Here is a 16,506-nt window from a genome sequence, read left to right as displayed (position 1 = left end):
TGGGGCAGCCATGGTCTGGTGGTTAGAGAACCGGTGATGTGAGGCTCGTGGGTTTGATTCCCAGCAAGGCCATGACTGATGTGCCCTTGAGCAAGGCACTTAATCGCAACTGCTCCCTAGGGATGTGTGTACCACAGCCTCCTAGTAATCACTAGTGTGTGTGTGTGTGTGTGTGTGTACCACAGCCTCCTAGCAATCACTAGTGTGTGTGTGTGTGTGTGTGTGTACCACAGCCTCCTAGCAATCACTAGTGTGTGTGTGTGTGTGTGTGTGTGTGTGTGTGTGTACCACAGCCTCCTAGCAATCACTAATGTGTGTGTGTGTATGTGTGTACCACAGCCTCCTAGCAATCACTTGTGTGTGTGTGTACCACAGCCTCCTAGCAATCACTAGTGTGTGTGCAGAGGCGGACGAAGTACTCAATTTCATTACTTGAGTCAAAGTACAGATACCACTGGTCAAATGCTACTCCGATACAAGTGAAAGTTGCATGTTCAAAATCTTACTTAAGTGAAAGTACTGAAGTACTTGCTTTTAAAAATACTTAAGTATTAAAGTACACCTTCCGTCACATTTGTAAAAAAGTTATAGTTTAAAAGTATTATACATCCTACCAAATCCTCTTTGGGCATAATATTCATACAGTCTTTGATAATAATCCATAAGGCATATTCCAATGATGTACATCATTCAGGTAGTGGTAGCAGAAAAGTTTAACCTACACTTTAGTTTAAGGAACAAAAACATTTTCTAAAACCACAATTCACTGATTAGCCTAGCCTAACCTGTTTAAGCAAATTATGTTACCATATTAAAAGTCAATAATAAAATGACGGTTTTCTCTCTTTGCTAGTTAGGTATTCAGTCATCCAATACAACATTATGCTACACTCAATATAAACAAAGACAAAGTAAAATTAGCAGTGTGGCATCTTGGTAGTCTAACCTTGCTACAACCTTTTGCAGTATGGCTAAAGCCCACCAACTCCATGCCACCCAACATGCTAACAAACTCTTTTCAAACTAGAAATCACAGCCACATTAGAATTATTGACATTAATTCTACACTGACATTAGAATGGAAACATTATTTGACAAGATTCGATTAACCCACACGGTTTCCCTTATTGATGTTTCCGTAGTTTGAATTACTTGCCAATATAATGTTAACATTATTTATAGTGATCCTAGCAGACCTAGCAGTGGAGTGAGCAGGCAAAGTCATTTCACTAGCCTTACTGTCACGTTGAGGACCCCGGCCCCTCCCTTTTGGGCGTGTGTCAACGTAGTCCACGTGCTTTGTCTGCGTCAGTGTATATACGTGGGTAGGGTTTTGTTGTGTGATTAATAAGTCTCACCTGTGAATCGTCTCGTGATCACGTGGAGCTACTGTGGTTTGTCTATTTAATGTGCGCTCGCGCAGTGTCCTGTGCTCGTCAATGTCTAAAGTCTACACGTTGCTGTGTGTGTGTGTGTGTATCGCTGTTCTTCGTGCGCTATTGCGCAATACCCGTGATTAAGTAAAGTGACGTATCTGTGAAGGATTGTGTGTCTCGTTCTTCGCCGCGACCCCACCGTCACACTTACTACAAAGCTCCTCTGACTACATAGTCACTTAACAAAACATTTAGGCTGCATACCGTAATATACTTCCTCAGGTGGGACGGTGAATTTTGGTATGCAGTGATATAGTTTGTTTTTGGCAAACAAAGCATGCATTTAAAACGATAGGAATGATTCATCCGTTCAAAAAACTGGAACATTTTGTCGAGATACGGCCATGGGTGCAAAAGAGCATGCCAGGGTTGCCAGCTCTCACGCATTGAGCGTGAGACACACGCATTTGACCGTTTTCACACGCTCTCACACCACAGTTCCGATATCTCACGCCGAAAAAAATCTAGTTTATTTACCTCTGATCTATATCTATCAACCACCGGTGATCGCGATATAATAAGATTCGATTCAATACTTTATTGCCATGCAACTTGTGCTAGTTGCTAGGGATTTGTTTCAGTGTGCTCATTGACAAGAAACATAAAAACACAGTAAAAGACATAAATAACATATTACACACAAGATACATAATAAATATATATAGCAAATATCAAATCAAAGTATTAACAACTATATGTCAGTCACAGTGGCTTAATTTAAGGTGTTGGTGCAGCGTAGGGAGGCTATTTAAGTGCCTGATGGCGCTGCAGTATGTGCTGTTGAGAAAACGTGATGTTTTAGATGTTATGGCTCTCAACCTCCTACCTGATGGGAGTATCATCCGCAAATTTTATCATTTTAACAGACTCAGTGTGTGATTTACAATCATTTGTGTACAGAGAATATAAAAGAGGTGATAGCACACATCCCTGAGGGGCACCAGTGCTTATGAATCTGACCTCTGAGGTGTTATTATGGATTTTGACCACTTGTGATCTCTGTGTTAAAAAGTCAAGAATCCAATTACAGAGGGAATTATGAATTCCCATCTGCTGCAGCTTATAGAATAGCTTGCTGGGCAAGATTGTATTAAAAGCCGAACTATAATCTATAAAAAGAATCTTAGCATAGTTGCCTGGGACCTCAAGGTGCTGCAGGATGGAGTGTAAACATAAGGACACAGCATCGTCGACCGACCTATTTGGCCTGTATGCAAACTGACCAGGGTCCAGGCTGGTCATTTTGGACAGGCGATCACATATTAGCCGCTCAAAGATCTTCATCACCACAGATGTTAGGGCTACCGGTCTGTAATCATTCAGGCATCTGATAATGGGTTTCTTGGGCACCGGAATAACAATAGCAGATTTAAAACAAGCAGGGACCCTGTTTTCCCTCAATGACCAGTTAAAAATATCAGTAAAAACAGAGGTTAATTCATTAGCACAGAACTTTATGATGGCAGATGATACAAGATCTGGTCCTGCAGCTTTCCTGCTATTTTGTCTTTGCAACAGGAGTCTAACCTCATGTTCTTCAATAATAAAGGGGGGTTTGGAGGGATTGGTAATTGTTTGTCCAGCGATAACATCTTGCTGCTTATCAAAGCGACAGTAAAACTCATTAAGACTCTCAGGCAGCTCAGGATCATCACTGACCACCAATTTTTTACCTGCATAATTAGTTATCTGCCTCAGGCCCTCCCATACCCCTTTGCTATCTGTAGCCATAAGTTTAGCTTCTAGTTTCTGTTTGTAATCTGTTTTGGCTTTCCTAACCGCTCTATCAAAGTTATACTTCGCTATTTTGTATAGCTTTCTATCCCCACTCTTATAGGCATCCTGCTTGATTTTCCAAAGATGTTTTAACTCTCTACTAAACCATGGTTTGTTATGACTGTATACAGTCACAGTCTTAGTTGGGACGCATACATTTTCACAGAAATAGATATAAGCATTAACGACCTCCGCAAACTCGTTAAGATCATTGCAGGATTCCTTAATAGCAAACCAGTCCGTCTTATCCATACAGTCTCTCAGTTCACAAATGGCTTGAGAAGACCATTGTTTGACTGTCTTTGTTGTCAGCTTGACAGCTTTTAGTTTCTGGCGGTACGCTGGTATTAGCATAATAATATTATGGTCTGATTGACCCAGTGGTGCCCAAGCTACAGCATGGAAAGCATTAGCAATCGTACAGTAACATTGATCCAGAATTTTATCATACCTTGTGGGCACCCGGATTTGCTGTTTAAACCGTGGCAGTGATTGTTTCAGGTTGACGTGATTAAAGTCCCCTAAAACCAGCACAGTAGAGTCCGGGTACAAATTCTCAATGTCCGTGATTTGGGTGGAGAGTAGCTGGCCTGCTTCTGAACTGGGAGCCTGAGGTGGTATATATACGGCGACCAAGATGATGGCCTTCAGCTCCCTAGGCAGGTAAAATGGTCTGCATTTAATGGTGAGTGTCTCCAGAACTGAAGAGCAGGTTCGTGAGATCATTGTTGTGTCCGTACACCACCGTTGGTTCACATAGCAGCATAGACCGCCCCCTTTGGTCTTCAGCGAGGCCTCGGTGCGGTCAGCGCGGTGGAGGGTGAAGCCATCTACGTGGACCGTCAAATCCGGGACGTCGTCGTTGAGCCATGTTTCAGTGAAGCACATGATAGAGCAGTCAGCAATGACCCGTCTGCTGTTTATGAGCATTTTTAGCTCGTCTTGTTTGTTGACCAGAGAGCGAACATTTGACAATAACACGCTTGGCAGCGGCGCCGGACCAGAGCGCCAGCTCTTTTGCCACGCTTCCTAGCTCTCCCCTGGAGCCTAGAGCCGGCGCGTCCTGTTCTGCCGTTTCTGTCCGTCGACCTGATTAATCCTATGTCCTCAGTAAGAAGATTCACATCTGGCTGGAGGTTTGCAATGTTGTCTCGAATGTGTAGGAGTGTAAGTCTATCATATTTCACTAGTCCAACAGCATAATCCACACGAAAACATAGTACCAAAAAACACACCAACAAAGAGAGCAACACCGTGTCGCCATAGGTCGGCGCCATCTTGAAGTTGATGACATAATACTTAATTTGTGTCCATTTTTCACCGCCCCGGTAACGTTCGCCACCCCCCGATCAACAATTTACACTCGCCACCAAGTCCAGGTTCAAATCTCCCTCCAAGCGATCTTGAAAAGTTGGCAACCCTGGCATGCTCCATCACCGCCGTCTCCGCTCATGTTGCTGTTATTTAGGAAAAGAACGACTAGCGACACCGAACTTGATTTTACACCTCACAGACACATCCTTGATTGCTGATAGGCTGTCACCTGTGAAAATACTATCGGGGGAGGGGAGGAGAGTTGTGTGTGGAAGTAACGAGTAACGAGAGCTGGACAGAAATGTAGTGGAGTGATAAGTACTGTATTTGTTATTCAACTGTAGTGAAGTGAAAGTCATAAGTATTAAAAAAAAATCAACTTAAGTAAAGTACAAATACTCAAGAACTGTACTTAAGTACAGTACTTAAGTAAATGTACTCCGTTACTGCCCACCTCTGTGTGTGTGTGTGTGTATGTGTACCACAGCCTCCTAGCAATCACTAGTGTGTGTGTGTGTGTGTGTGTGTGTGTGTGTGTGTACCACAGCCTCCTAGCAATCACTAGTGTGTGTGTGTGTGTGTGTGTGTGTGTTCTCACCCCACAGATGGGTAAATGGAAGACAAATTCTGATTGGGGTGTTAATCACAATTGGCAACTTAACTTGATTATTGGAGAAGAATACAAAAGAAAAATAGAAAAAAAAAAATCTTTTGTTTTAAAAATAAACTTTTATTAAATAAAATAAAAATGTTTATCTTTTAGGTTGCTGCTGGTCGGGAATGGTTCATTCACACGATATACATGGTCCGCTCCAGAGAGAATGCTAACCGTGGCATTGGTAAGAGAAGCCTGGAGTACCACCACAGCATTTCTTCTGCCCTACCTACTGGTGCCATGACCCGCCACCGCCGGGCAGCGCCTGACCCAGAGGCTTTGGACATTGGTGTGGAGAACAATCGTGGCACAAATATCCAGCACATCGCACTTGACCGGTCCGATCGGCTCATTGTGAGCCAGAATCAGCCATGGGGCCATGAGATATATCTGGAGCACCCCCTGGTGGAGGGGAGCTTGGGTAAAGTGCCTGGCTCTGACTCTGCTCTGTCTGCCAGCTTGCCCGCACTGCTTGGCGTGGCTGGACTGATCCTTCTGGTGTGTTTGGTGGCGATTTTAGTTGCTCTCTTGCTGCGGCATAAAAGAAAAGAGAAAGAGCATCCACCTTACTCCACCTCTTCCTGCTCAGCCTACATAAGCAGCAACAGCAGAGAGGCTATGAGGATGAGACACAGTGGGGACAGTTCTGAGGTTTAGATATGGACATTGAGGCCTTCCCTATCCACAAATATATTGACATGTTCCAAACTTCCATCATTATGTCATTATGGTGTCTTCCTCCCCAGGAGCAATACAACTGGAAGAATAGGTGTGTTAGCTTCAGAACAAATAAACAGATGCAAAGAAACTGAAGAAAGACACTGGAAGAATGGGAGCATTCAATCCCATGTATGGTTCAGTCATTGGTTCGGTCACTGCCCCAATTATTTTTATGTAAACATTCTTTTAACCCCCAATAAGCACTAAGAATTACTAATTAGATTAATTTCAGATCAAAACAATGGAACATTTCTTATTCAAAAGCTTTGAAAGCTCAAAGTGATGAGCAAAATATGCGTTTTTGCTGTTTTTAACTTTACTCCTTTTATACTCATGTGCCTATGCACTTTGTATAAAATATCACATATAAAATATAAATGATCAATCTGATCATCAATTTCCCAGAAAATGGTCACTTTGAGACTTTTATAAAGACTAGAGATTAGGATTAGGGTTCAGTTTGTATAGTAATCCCTTGTGATAAACTAGGCAGCATAGGTTGCAGTCTTTTAACCTAAATTTAGGGTTAGGGATTCAGATTTGTTTTGAGAATAAAATAGTGTTTTACTGCAGTTTCCTTGTTTTAAATGTAATCTCTAAAGTTTTTTGGATGTGTCTGCTGTTTTCAGATGAAGATAGATGTAGGAAAGCCAGCTTGTTCAATCATTTATAAGAGAAATCTGTGTATTTTTATATTCATGACACTGTTGTGTACAGGAGCACACACCAGTTTTCCTACGAGACAAATATAATGGTGCTATGGAAATTTAATCAAAGTGCATAACTATTCAGACTCTAGTTTTGATACATTTTCAGGATGTGTTAATATGTGGTTCCGAAATACACAGAATTTGTGTATGTGATAATTATCTTGAATATGTATGCAAGTATTGATATGTACACACACCATCAGACAGGGCAATGCCAATAGAAGGTACAACTTGAAAAGTGGTGTAGCACAGGTATTGGTTGTTACATTATTGTTACACACTGTTGATTTGTGTCTCAGATAATATAATTTGTTAAAAATGTATCAAAGCCTAATTTATAGCTAAATATTTGATAATATTAGCCTGTTTCATGTGGACAGACACCGTATGCTGATTAGCTGCTTAGACTACAAAAGTCTACAAAAGATCATTGTTTTTTGAGGTTTTCTAACTCTAACAGGATGTAGATAATTTAAAACTTGGAGCAGAACAGATGATACACTGCTGATGGTGCTACGTGTTAATATATGCTACAGTTGCTTTAAAGATTATACTCTGCCACTGGTCATTGGGGTACCTTTTGTTCAGACTCAGCCTGAATATGATTTATGTTAGGGGTTCCTATCAGACTGTTAATAGACTGTCTTTCCATGTATTCTTCCACTTCCCCTAGATCCAGTCTGTAATGAGGCAGAATCATGAGGCTGGTTTGGATCCATGTGCAGGTTTCTTAAAAATAGGTCAATCCAGAAAAATGTAGTTGAATACACAGGCAGAGGTCAAATTCCAAATATCCAAAACAGTACAGAAGTAACAGAAGGGCAAAGGGTTATGGTTAGAGATCATACACTAGAGACGGAATCAGGAATAAACGCTCAGTATGCAAACACTGAAGGAATGTCAGTGTGCATGAGGGCTGGGTGGGTTTAAATATGCCTGTCAATCAATCATGATGAAAAACAGCTGAGCTGTCTAAAACTCCGGGGAGTCAGACCTCTGGTGGCGAGACCAGGGAGTGCAGGACCTGACACAGTCTACTGTGCCTCCTCTCCTGATAAGGAGAACACCAATCATACATGTTTTATTATTCTTACCCAGTTGTGTTAAGACACATCTTCAATCTATATTTAACTACATGTATTATCATTAAAATTGGGAACTCTTCCCTGACACCCGTGTGTTGTGAATCTGTTCTCCTGGTGCCAGCTACGGAACTCTGAGGGCTGTACAAATTTATAATCCTGTTCATGAAACCTGAAGGCTATGATCTACGTCTAGAGACGATTTCAGAAACCTTAACAGTTTTGAGTTTTTCTCTATAAATGTGCAGTTTTACAGAGCTCCCTCACCAAGCTTCCAACTCCTTCCTTTCCCAAGAATAAGTCCCAATACTCTTATTCTTCTTTGCCAGGTTGTCCAAGTAGATTGGTCTCTTAAGCCATTATGTGTAGATGTGCTGTGCCATATTGTGAAAAATGTTGTACCAGTAGGTGCTGTACACAGAAGAAGAGTCAGAAGATTGCCCTGGGATCTGGTCCAGAGGATTCTCTTTTGAACAAAATGAGTAATGTCACTAGAGGAGATCCTATGGGGTAATGTACCAATATGTCCTGTAGGTTCTTATTTTTCCTGTATGCCAAAAACAAATGGAGGAATTGTAATGGTGTGTGTTTTTCTTGAGCCTGCTGGAAATTTTGTTTATTAATTCTGTTAGCTTGCAGAGAAAAGTTATTGTAGGCGGTGAGGAACGGCAAGATGGTTTGGTGGTCTGGTCCCACAGCTGGTGTATTGTTGGCATGTCTGGGACAGAACAGAGGAATCGCTTTGAATATCTGGGATCTGAGAGCTTGAAATAATGTAGATGTTGCTTCTTCAAAATGATGGGGCAATGAACATTTCTATGGACAAGTATGATTGGTGACTTGATTAAACCTTTGAAGATGTTTGTGGTGGTTTCAGGGGCCTGAACTCCAACTGTTTGATGTGGGTATCCCTAACCCTAACCCACCTTTACTCCTAACTCTAACCAACCCTTAAACCAGGGATGGGCAACTTCCATGATAAAGAGGGCCAAAATTTTTTCAGCACTATTATTGGAGGGCCACATGACCACGCACTTCAAATAATTGGATATGAAAGACACTACAAATTATTCTCAATAAGAACACATTTTAAATGAATTCAGATCTGTATGTTTATTTCACCAACATACATATATTTTCTGCATATAAATGCATTAACATGTCCTTAATAAGGAACAAAGACAAAACATTTGCTTAATAAAAAAGTGCAAAAAGGAATTTGAACTCCTTCATATCAAAGAACTGTAATGCGTAGCGCGCTGCGGAGCGAGGAGGTGGACACAAACGCTGAGAAGAGCGAGATTTAATAAGGGGAATTAGGTGAAGTCGTTTGTACTGGGTCAAAATAGCAGAGCCGTCCAAGTGGTCAACAGGACAGGCAGGAGTCGTAACAGGAGAGCCATTCACAACGGAGACGGAAAATACCAGAACAGCGATGACAGAGATAATCCACAAAACTGAACAAACCACAAATAACCGACAATGGGCGACACACAGAGATACATGTACACAGGACTAAACTAGACACAACTGAACACAATGATGACACGGGCGTGGCAGACAGAGGGAAACCAGGGCAACAGACACGCAGGGCGGGATAACCGGGCAAAGAACAACACCGACACGGGAGAGGGGCGCGTAGCCCTACGTGACAAGAACAAAAAAGGTTGTTTTCTTTTAATTATTAAATTATTATTGATCTATTTGCTGGATAAATCGCAGTATTGGATAAATCCAGTATAAGCAGTATTCCTTACTGGATAAATCGCTTGTCTCTCCTCATCTCATTTTTCCTGGCATTTTTCCTGGCAGAAACCCTAACCCTAACCCTAACCCTAACCCAGGAAATAAATCATAAGTAGCCAACTCGTAAAGATCCAATTTACTGATTTATTGGATCAGGGAGTATTCTGGATGTCCCTTTTAGGATTAATTGTATCGAATATTTTCAAGCAGATAAAAAAAATAAAGAAACAAATGCAATCACAGTAACTCAATAGTTTCAATTTCACAGTATCGACAACATCCCAACAAGTGTAATTCACAAGTTAAACTCCCTTTTAGTTTCCGAAAGTCCAAGACTTTTTAACCCTTTGATGCGCAACATATGCATACCCCCTCTAATGCACAACATGGGTCAAAAATGACCCGCATTCATATCCAGTGTCATATAATGCTGGTAGGGTTTTCCTGTGTTCCTGTCTTTTGAATCTATTCTTTTTATGATTTGAATATTCCAAATATTCATTAAATATCTTGTTTTTGATCACTGCTGATAATTATTTTCATTTGAACTTTAATACTTATTGAGCAAAAATAGTTTCTATAATAGTACATTGAATTTACACACATGGGTCAAAAATGACCCGCATTCATATCCAGTGTTATATAATGCTGGTGGGGTTTTTCTGTGTTCCTGTCTTTTGAATCTATTCCTTTTATAATTGAATATTTCAAGTAATCATTAAATATCTTGTTTTTGATCACTGCTGATCATTATTTTCATTTGTACTTTAATACTTATTGAACAAAAATAGTTTCTATAATAGTACATTGAATTTACACACATGGGTCAAAATGACCCCTTCATCCAAATGTGATATAAAATAAAGTAACATAATCCAATAATAACTAGTATTAAGTTGTTACTTTAGTAGTGAGTGGGGTCAAACATTTATTTGGTTTTTGCCACATATTTTTCATTTTATCACACACACACAATGTCAGGTTTTCAAAGTGACCACCCAAATGCAGACATCAAAGGAAGAGGACATTTAAACGAAGCATCTTCAAAATAACCAATACAGGGTATAGGCAAGATCCAAAAACAGAAAATGGAAGAACAAGACAAATAGGGAAAGCAGGACAGGACAACAAGACCTTAAGATTATGACTCTGACTATGATGACTATAAGATAAATACCACAACACTTAGTGTGGAAGACTAATGATGCAACAAAGGCTGAACAGAAAACTGGACTTGAATACAAACACAAACAAGGGGACGAGGGACAGTTGAAAAGACGCTCGGGTAATGGACCGTTGTGGTGAAGGGTTTTTACTGGTCTACATTCCAAGTCTCACCTATGGTCATACTGTAAGCTTTGGCTAGTATGAGATCATGAATACAATGAGACAAAGAATGAGACTGCGAATACAAGCGGCTGAAATGAGTTTCCTCTGCTGGGTGTTCGGGTCTCCCTTAGAGATAAGGTGAGGAGTACGGTCATCCGGGAGAGACTCGGAGTAGTCTCGCTGCTCCATCTTGTAGAGAGGAGTCAGTTGAGGTGGTTCAGGCATCTGGTTCACCTGCCCCCTGGACTGGCTGGCCTTTCTGTCTCTGCACCTTTTCCTCTTTCTGTCTTTGGGAAGAGGGCAGCGAGCGCACCTCTTCCTCTTTCGTTGGCCCTATTTGGGGATGTCTTTCTGAGGATGGGGGGTGGCTGTGGATCATTTTTGTAACCCACATCTTCCCACTGCCTCAAGCACATGCTGTTGGAGTTTGGGTGAGCCCTCCATGTACCTCTTTATATGTGTCATGACAAGATTTTTGTTCAGTTCCTTGATGAATAGCAGCCATGCAGCATTCACACCACCCATATCACCAGGGTGTTGTGCAGGTGAATTCACACCACCCATATCACCAGGGTGTTGTGCAGGTGAAGTTGGTGTAGGCATTGAGGATGGAAACACCCACCATGTTGTACTAGAGAACCACAGGCCTCTTCAAGGTTCAACAGTTAGCTAGTAAATAATAATTACTTGTGACCTTCTTACAAGTAATGTACTCACTCTCAAGGTAACCTAAACCTAATAAAATATTACAGTATGTACAATTGTCTTTCCCAAAGATCATCAAAATATTTTCTAAAGTAATGTTAGAACAATTGAAAAAACAATACTTGTGTGATGGGAGCTGTGGTGAGTTATGAAATGGTAAATGCATGTGGGTCGTTTGTGACCCATGTGTGTAAACTTGATGTATAAATACAAAAGATGTGTTTTTTCTGAAAGTAAAAAAGGAAAATAAGAATCAAGATTTGTATTAAACAAAAACAAGATATTTACTGCAAACTTGGGATAGAAAATGATTAATGATTTATTAATTTAAAAGATGTACCATAGAAACACTCAGCCAAACATGAAGTAACATAGAAAATGAATGCGGGTCATTTTAGACCCATGTTGTGCATTAGAGGGGTAGTGATACAAAAAGGGTTTTTATTCAAAAAGTAAGAAATGAAAAAATAAATTAAGGATATATGATGATCAAAAACAAGTTAATTGAGGAATACCTTGAAGGCTGAATGATTAAATTAATTTATTGCAAAGATATAGAAAATAAAAACTCAGCCGGGTCACTTTTGACCCATGTTGCGCATCAAAGGGTTAAACTGATGCTTAGCACTTTAAACAGGAACAGTTTCACTCAGTCTCTCAACAACGAATGGCAGTCCCTGAATCACCTATTCATCAACCGGAGAGGAATAGTTTCTGGGTTCCCTTAACTCTTCAAATGGGGCAGCATAAATCAGAACAGCATATAGAAGAAAATACCTCCCTTAAATTGACGAGATGTGAAGCGTGGAGGATGTCGTCTGGATGGCAGGGGCACGTCAAGAAGCAGCGCTGGCGCAGCGAGCAGCGCAGTTTTCAGTGTTAGAAACGGAACAGATCCAGCCAATTACGTCCGGACGGGGTTAGCTGGATAATCCAATGCCCTCACAGTTCGGATAGCGGAAATATAAGATCTGGTTTTTCCCCACGCGTTAGTTAGGCGCGCGATCAGTGCAACGTCTCCATCTGAGCACGTTGCTCGCCCCGAGCGTCCATTTTAGAAAGCCTCAGCTCCACATGTGTATTCAGTCCGACTTTGGCGCGATACCCCAAGAGTTCAACTTTTAACTTATCCTCAGTGTGCTGTAACCAACACACACACTCAACACGGGATACTCTTAAAAGTTAAGCTAGCACGAGCCGGATTCACCCTTCCTTTCACAGCGATACTCCCGATACTGCTGCCAGCCTCGAACTTTCTCAGTCCGTGACGAAGTTCAGCCCGTCCGCTATTTTACGCACTCCGCTTGCACAGTTGAGCTCTCCCGAGTCGGTTCCCGCGTTAGATCCTCCCCTTGGAATCGATTTAAAGTGTCGCCCGAACTCCTCGAGTCCCCTCGGACTAATGCTGGCAGAAACTGACTTAAAACTTTAGAACTTAGCTATTTTATAGCTAATTTAGTTGTTCCACACTGAAACGGCTCCTCCGTTGGCTGATGTAAATCTCTCTCTTCGCCAAGCTATTTTTCAGCTGCCTTAACAAGCTGAATTCTAGCTTCTGATTGGCTGCTTCAAATGAAGCTTCTGATTGGCTATAAGAATGCTGATTTTTAACCCCTAACGTCCTGGCTTACTTATTAGAAATACTGCTTATTTACTTTGACACTCCGCACTCTTTTAATAACTTTGAGGGAACTGAGTCTAGTGTGCAGGTAGTACAATTTAAGGAAGAAATTATTTATTTATTTAATAAATTAATTATTTATTATTTATGGTTAGACATACAATAGATTGCAATTGGGACGTTGGCCACCACCCACCCCAGGTGGGCATGTACAAAGTTCAGAATTAGAGTTAAGAGCACAGGAAGAGAACCGAATATCGTAGGGGCCCAAAACTTGATAGGGGGGTAGTGTGGGAGCCCTAAAACAACATATTGAAGCCCCGCCCCAAAAGTGGGCATGGTCGGAAGTAGGTGTTCCCATGGGCCAATCGGCTTGAGACTTGATAGGGGAGTAGTGTGGAGGCCCTAAAACAACATATTTAAGCCCAGCCCCCCAAAAGTGGGCGTGACCGGAAGTAGGTGTTCCCATGGGCCAAGTGGCTCGAAACTTTGCAGGGGAGTTCTTTTAGGGACCAGAAACAACATACTAAAAGCTTGTGTCCGTAGGTGGTCAGGAAGTTGAGAAACGAACCAAGAAGTGGAACAGGAAGTGACTTTCCCGAGGTCGTAGGGTCATGAAATTTCATAGGGGATGTCTGGGAGGGCTCTGGAACAACATACTGTAAACACGAGTCCGAAAGCCAAGCGGATTTTTCACGGAATTTTCACACCACTAACCCCAACCCTATCGCATCCCACTTCCAATTTATCTGATAGATGGTTCGTGGACACAGATCCCTTTTCCCAGTCCATTCAAAAATATTTTTCAGGAATATTTTTTCCTGATTTTTTCACAAGGCTCTGGAAGGGCCTAGACACGCGGTTTTCGGATATGTGGTCGAGGGCCCTGGGACGAGCCAGCATTCGAAGCCCTGACTTCGAAGCTCCTCCCTAAACCCTGATTGGCCACATCCCAATCCCAACCTATTTCCATTTATTTTTCGTGGACACATGGAAAAAGCAATTACCTGTTGGCATGCTTAAATAGATGGCAAGTGGGATGGTTAGACATACAATAGATTGCAATTGGGACGTTGGCCACCACCCACCCCAGGTGGGCGTGTACAAAGTTCAGAATTAGAGTTAAGAGCACAGGAAGAGAACCGAATGTCGTAGGGGCCCGAAACTTGATATGGGGGTAGTGGGGGGCCCCTGGAACAACATATTGAAGTCCCGCCCCCAAAAGTGGGCGTGGCCGGAAGTAGGTGTTCCCATTGGCCGATCGGCTTGAGACTTGATAGGGGGGTAGTGTGGGGCCCCTAAAACAACATATTTAAGCCCCGCCCCTAAAAGTGGGCGTGGCCGGAAGTAGGTGTTCCCATGGGCCAATCGGCTCGAACCTTTGCAGGGGAGTTCTATTAGGGACCACAAACAACATACTAAAAGCTCGTGTCCGTAGGTGGTTGGGAAGTCGAAAAACGAACCAGGAAGTGGAACAGGAAGTGACTTTCTCCGAGGTCGTAGGGTCATGAAATTTCATAGGGGATGTCTGGGAGGCAGGCCCGTCGCGATGGGGCAGGCAAACCAGGCAATTGCTTGGGGCCCCCAGACAACAACAGGTTAAGAATTAAATGCAGCGACAAACTGTGTGAGCCCCCCTTTACATTCTCAAAGTCATGAGCAATGACACTGTTCTCAGAATCCCCCTCAAGGGACCCCTCCCACCAGCTGCTTAAGGCAGGCAGACACTGTCCTGGCAGACAGCCAAGTTTTAGACGCCGGCAAATATGAAACTTAACCATGAAGCGAATTTATCCATCAGGAAGCCAAAAGAGAAAACAAAAGAAGGAAGAGGAACACAAAAAACTAGTGGTGGGCCGTTAACGGCGTTCGTTAATTTGATACTCTTATCGGGCGATATAAAAATTATCGCCGTTAATATATCTACTAAATGGGTAAGCAAACTATGATGACTTTCAACTTGACAGTTTAGCTCGGCTGTATTCCTAACCAAATTGCACAGTAGGGGCGAGAACGAGTTTTCAAACCTGTGAATTAAAAATCGTACGTGTGTTTACATGGATGCAGCCACGAAGTCGCCAGGTTTGCTTCATGGAAAATTCATTTTTAGGAACGTAAAATATTACCGGAGCGGAGCTCGGAGCGGTCGTTTTCTGCATGGTCCTAGCGCTAGATTCGTCGCTATTTAAATATTTATTTTTAACCGTTAAAACTTCAGAGGACCAAACCGGCTTTTGAAAAAGTCCCCCCCAAATTATGTCCGTGAGATTAAATGTACTAAATGTTGGCTTACATTTCAAATATCATGTTTAGCTGAATAAACATGTTATCAACCCCTTTTAATATACAGTATGTAGGCTTAAAAATTCATGTTTAACTGAATAAACCGTTGAACACGAGTAGCCTACATTTAATTGAGCATGTTTTTTTTTTCTTCAAGTATCAAAGTAGAACAGCTTCCTCAAGCAGTCATTGATGCATTTTGGAAACAGGAGATGAGCCCCTGGTCTAATGCACCCTCTGTATTAAGAAATCCTATCTCAAAAACTGACTTTTAGTCATTACTTGGGTAGCACGCATATGAGCCATTTTAATATAGATTAATCTAGATTAATTTCAAGATTTCAGTGAGATTAATCTAGATTAAAAAAATTAATCTATGCCCACCCCTAAAAAAAACACAAGACAGTGGTAAGTGATGATTTACACTGGATAAATTAGGCCTACCTGTACAAATGGTGTAATTTAGCAGCAGGTAGGCTAAAAACAATATATACGTCCCGGGTAATCCCATACTTAAATCTGCTATGTTCAGCTACAAGTAGTAAATTTGTAAAGTAGTTAGTTTGAGGTGTATATGCTGTGGTTCTTGAAGGTGGACTGCGGCCAGATATGTTTTTTTTTTGGCCGGAGGGGGGTTTGGGCATGAGATTTCTGGTGTGGAGGTTGGGGGGGCCCCGGTTGGTGTCTTTGCTTGGGGCCCCCAAATACCTTGAAACGGCACTGCTGGGAGGGCACTGGAGCAACATACTGTAAGCACGAGTCCAAAAGCCAAGCAGAATTTTCACGGAATTTTCCACTTCCAATCTATTTGAATGGGATCCCACTTCCAATCTATTTCTGTTATTATGGGATGCCTATTCAAATAGATTGCTATTGGGATGTTTTGTGATCACCGATCCCACATCCAATCTATTTCTAGTATTATGGGATGCCTATTCAAATAGATTGCAAGTGGAATGTTTTGTGATTACCGATCCCACTTCCAATCTATTTCTGTTATTATGGGATGCCTATTCAAATAGATTGCAATTGGGATGTTGGCCACTACCCACCCCAGGTGGGCGTGTACAAAGTTCAGAATTAGAGTTAAGAGCACAGGAAGAGAACCGAATGTCGTAGGGGCCCGAAA

The 16,506-nt window shown here is 41.9% G+C and overlaps 1 protein-coding gene across 1 annotated transcript in view; it reads left to right on the top strand.

Annotated features, from left to right (window-relative positions):
• frem3 (Fras1 related extracellular matrix 3) overlaps positions 1-8,775 on the top strand; it is a 52,097-nt gene extending 43,322 nt beyond the window's left edge. Inside the window, exon 24 of the mRNA XM_076974731.1 lies at positions 5,290-8,775. Within this exon, the coding sequence (XP_076830846.1) occupies positions 5,290-5,838 (549 nt within the window). The 3' untranslated portion in view covers positions 5,839-8,775. The remainder of the gene's footprint in view (positions 1-5,289) is intronic.
• The last annotated feature ends 7,731 nt before the right edge of the window (positions 8,776-16,506 follow it).

The sequence above is a fragment of the Brachyhypopomus gauderio genome, chromosome 15 (assembly GCF_052324685.1).
Source record: "Brachyhypopomus gauderio isolate BG-103 chromosome 15, BGAUD_0.2, whole genome shotgun sequence".
NCBI lineage: Eukaryota > Metazoa > Chordata > Actinopteri > Gymnotiformes > Hypopomidae > Brachyhypopomus > Brachyhypopomus gauderio.
The sequence above is the reverse complement of the archived record's forward strand: the minus strand, read 5'-3'. Positions and strand labels throughout refer to the sequence as shown.